This window comes from Mandrillus leucophaeus, unplaced genomic scaffold (genome assembly GCF_000951045.1).
Source record: "Mandrillus leucophaeus isolate KB7577 unplaced genomic scaffold, Mleu.le_1.0 Scaffold1247, whole genome shotgun sequence".
NCBI lineage: Eukaryota > Metazoa > Chordata > Mammalia > Primates > Cercopithecidae > Mandrillus > Mandrillus leucophaeus.
In genome coordinates this window covers 166,787-170,923 of record NW_012100843.1, presented here as the reverse complement: position 1 = coordinate 170,923, position 4,137 = coordinate 166,787, and the positions used below count along the sequence as shown (strand labels likewise).

The following is a 4,137-nucleotide window of genomic DNA, read 5'->3' as shown; positions in this document are numbered from 1 at the left end:
GGGGTACTGGGCTGCGGATCCCGGCGCAGGCGGCCCGGACGCTGCTAGGCGCTGGCGGATTTCTGCTGCACAAATCGGCCAAACACGTTCTTAAGGCCCCCGCGGGTCCCCTGGCCCAGAGGTTGAGCCGTGGGTGCCTGGTCTAAAGTTCCGCGCCCCACAGTGGCCCGCTGGCCTCGGCAGCTCCTGCCCTACGCCCTCCAAGGCACCGGGCAGGTGGCCCCAGGGCCTTTGCCCAGGACACTCCCAGGGTGGGGCAGGACCACCCCTCTATGAATTCGTCCTGGATGCCCCCAGGCACAGTCTGTGCTCCTCCCACCCCCAGCACACGCAGCCTCTGACGCTGCACGCCGAACTTCCTGGGACCCAGGACAGACCCGGGCTCCGAGGACCCTCGCTCCGCCCGGAGCACACGCGGCAGCGCCGGCCGAACCGAGCTTGGGTCAGCGCTGGCCACGCGCAGCCACCGCCAGACGGCGCTCGCCCTTCCCCGCCGTAGACCCTGCTTCGGAGGCCGCCAGCGTCCTCCCCATCCCGGGCCACAGCTTCAGTCCAGTCCCTGGCGATGCGCGCTGAGAGCTGGGCAGAGACTTCCGTGCGCTGTAAACCCCTTAGGTCGCTAAACCCAGGAAACCCAAGCACAGCTAATGCCAGCGCGAGACCAGTGCTTGTTAGAGGCATTGAAGGGGCTTTCTGGATGCAAAAGGCAGCATTATGATCCATGCATTTAAGAACCTGCATGAAAAACCCTCCCTGACCTGGGTGGGAGAGCAGGCACCCACCCACCTATCGGCACAGACACGCCTGGTACTCCAGACACGTGTTCGCATCACCTCCCACCTGTCCACTGCCAACCTCCTGAGATGGACTAAAGCACCCCGGTGCTTTTAATTTGCATCTAGGGTTGTTTCCTCATTATCCTGATTTGCTTAATTTCCTCTTGGCCTGGCATGATTTCTTTTAGATCTAGGCATATGCTGATTTACATAGCTGGCGCCTCCATATTTTCCTCCACGAAAACCAGTTTTCAATTAGCAAGTTTATCTGTCTCTTTGATGCAAAAGTACTGGCATTTTTTTATTCACCTAAAATCAGAAAGCTCTGCAGATTAGAAGGCTGTTACTATTCACTTACACCCTTAATTTATGTGCATATATTAGTATGTGCTCATGTGTTATAAATGTGTCAGTTTAATGGTCAGAGCCAGATCAGGATATTGGGGAGGCGTCTCTAGGCAGGCTCACATGCCCCCGCCACCCACCTCCCCCACCGCATGGTCCGTTTTGAACAGGAGATTCTCCTCCCTTCTGCATTGTTTGGAGGCAGAGACAGAAGGCCAGGGATGCTGGTGCCTGGCTTGCATGCTGTTCTCCGCAAAAGCAGAGCTTCGTGTGTGGCCCCCAGGCTCCTGGGAAGATAGGGTTAGCCACAATCTGTGGGAGCTGAAGCACTCCTTTAGGGAATCCCAGCTCCATCCCCACTGTCCTAGAAAGGGTTCTGCTGAAGTCAGTTTTTGCCAGCGCACCCCCCGGGCTTGCTGAGGCTCTGAGCTCAGGACCGCTTGAGCCACTGCTTGGCCCTGAAGAAGAGGTGGAAAGTCAGAAGCAACTCAACTCAACCACAAAGCAGCCTAAACTCTTTTGCTGTTTCCTGCCACAAGCTTGACTCTCCTTTTGTATGACAATGCTTGGAAGCCCTTTTCTGTACCATTCTGTGTACTCAATTACAGGAAAACAGCCCTGGACAATGCAGACACGACCATTTCCACTAATCATTGCTAGGGCCAAGGACCCAGCACAGGGCTTCTCCCCCTCCTCCTGGCTCTCATTTCCATCAGCTTCATTTCGGGGTTTGCCTCTCATCCCACTTAACCCGGGAACCTTCTACATCCTCATGGGTAGGAGACGCTCCCTCATAGACACACTCATTTCAATGATTGTTTAGGAGGACTCCCTCCATGAACTGGTTTTGCAAAGGTCATTTGTACATCTTGAGGGTGGTTGAAAGAGCAAAGGCAGAGAAGATGCAAAGAAGACGGCTGTTGCACAAACAAGTAGGATGCCACCTTCTTCCTGGGGACTGGAAGCCAGGTGAATGTCTAGCTTTGAGCTGAGACACTCTGCCAGAGAGACGTGTGCTGGCAGGCACATCTGCCTCCCTGTGAGTGCCCCCGGAGGTCAGCCCGAAGCAGGACAGGTGGCTGGCACCCCACAAACTCCCCTTTGTCTCCCTGTAAAAATCATGAGAAATTTGCTTTATAAGGCATCTTATATACAGTCTAGTCTCCAGCTCTCCTATCCAATAAAAACAACCTTAAGTCTTTCCACGTTATTTGGGCAAAGCCAGCAGAAATTTCCTGCTAAGCTGAGACAGGATATCACCTAGGAAGAGGAGATTCGCAGCAGGGAAAATGTGTGAATTACCTACATGTGCTAATGAGTTCCCGATTGTTTATTACCTTTCAGGAAAAAATCATGTGGAAGGTTTCAGAGGCATCAGTGGAATAAGATTTTGAAGCCCATAGAAGGTTTCTTTTCTTTTTTTTTTTTTTGGAACTTATTTTATTTTGTTTTTCTAAGTAAACCCTAATAGAATTCCAAAATGGGAGAGATGAAAACATTTTCTTCCAGGCCGGCAGAGTTAAAGTAAACACCAGGGGAACAGGAGGGAGGTCAAGGCCCCGCATATCACCTCCGCTGTTCCCTGCACCGCCCACCGCCCACGCTGCCAGAACTTCTTTCCAAAGCAAGTGCCATTCAGACCGACCCCTTTCTGAACACTCGCCAGCGGCGCGATGATGAGGCCCTGAAAGAAAGCCATGCCAGCGAGGACCCAGAGAAGGAACCGGCAGTGTGACACCTGACTCAGTGCAGGTTGAGGAGGAGACGGGTGGGAGAGTGGCTCCCCTGTTCTGTGAGACTGGGGAGAGCCTGGGGAGTCTGAGAGACTAGGGATGAGGAGCCCTTAGGGATGGATGCACTGTGGGCCAAGAGGCTGGCGAAGATGTGCTGACCTGGAGGGCTCCAAGGTCACCTGGAAAGACGTGTCCTCTTCACAGTTGAAAACTTCAGCCTGGAGTTCAGGAGCAAGGTCTTGGATGGAGCCACAGAACTGAAATTAACACAAAAATTGAGAGTGGCAGCTGTCCGTAGTGATTGTGATCAAAGATGTGGATGGGATGGCCCAAGGCAAGCACAAAGTGGGAAGAGGAAAGGCCACTCGTGGAGTCAAGTGATGGGAAGTGAGGCTCCCAGTGAAAGAGAGAGAGAGACACACACAAGGCACACTGGGCCCGCAGGCCTCCCGGGCGGGCAGGAGCACGCTTGCCTGATAAAGGCTGTTATTATTGTTATTTTTGTTATCAGTGTGTTACTGTAGGATATCTGGAAAATACTGCAGAGCACTATGAGTCAGAGCCCCTCAGGGAGAAGCAGTGCTAACCTTTTGGTGACCTCTCTACAATCATTTTTTCTCCTCACTTCTCTCTCTCTCTAATGTGTTTACGTGTGTGTGTGTGTGTGTGTGTAGTATGAATAATATATTGCATCTTGTAATACAGTATTACATTTTATATTAAATTGCATTTTATAATAAATAGCTTTAATGCAGCCTGTACTATAAATAACCTTAAATCTTATTTTTCACTCAGTATCACAGCATAAGCATTTCCCCACATTTTTAAAAAATCTTAGAACAACCCACTTATCAATACCAGAGCAAATACCCCACTGAAGACAGATGGAGGTTCAGGTCGGGCCCTGTCCTGTGAATTCGCACCCACTGTCAGGTGGGGGCCCCGCCGTGTGAATCCACACCCACTGTCAGATTGAGGCCCTGTCGTGTGAATTCGCACCCACTGTCAGGTCGGGGTCCTGCGTGTGAATCCGCACCCACTGTCAGGTCGGGGCCCTGTCGTGTGAATCCGCACCCACTGTCAGGTCGGGGTCCTGCGTGTGAATTCGCACCCACTGTCAGGTCGGGGCCCTGTCATGTGAATCCGCACCCACTGTGCCAACTTTCTGCAACTTTCAAAGGACCACGCGTGTGAAAAGGGCCACCCAGCAGCTGGTGAAGAGCAGGCACTTAGTGCACATCGCTCCCCTCAAGCCTTCACCGAGGCGGATGAGTAGCTTGTGG

The 4,137-nt window shown here is 52.5% G+C and overlaps 1 protein-coding gene across 1 annotated transcript in view; it reads right to left on the bottom strand.

Annotated features, from left to right (window-relative positions):
* TCERG1L (transcription elongation regulator 1-like) overlaps positions 1 to 4,137 on the bottom strand; it is a 289,722-nt gene that overhangs the window by 254,906 nt on the left and 30,679 nt on the right. The window contains exons 3-5 of the mRNA XM_011971789.1: positions 3,034 to 3,111; positions 2,692 to 2,805; positions 378 to 693 (exon numbers count right to left, since the gene is read on the bottom strand). Coding sequence (XP_011827179.1) covers positions 378 to 693; positions 2,692 to 2,805; positions 3,034 to 3,111 — 508 coding nt within the window. The remainder of the gene's footprint in view (positions 1 to 377; positions 694 to 2,691; positions 2,806 to 3,033; positions 3,112 to 4,137) is intronic.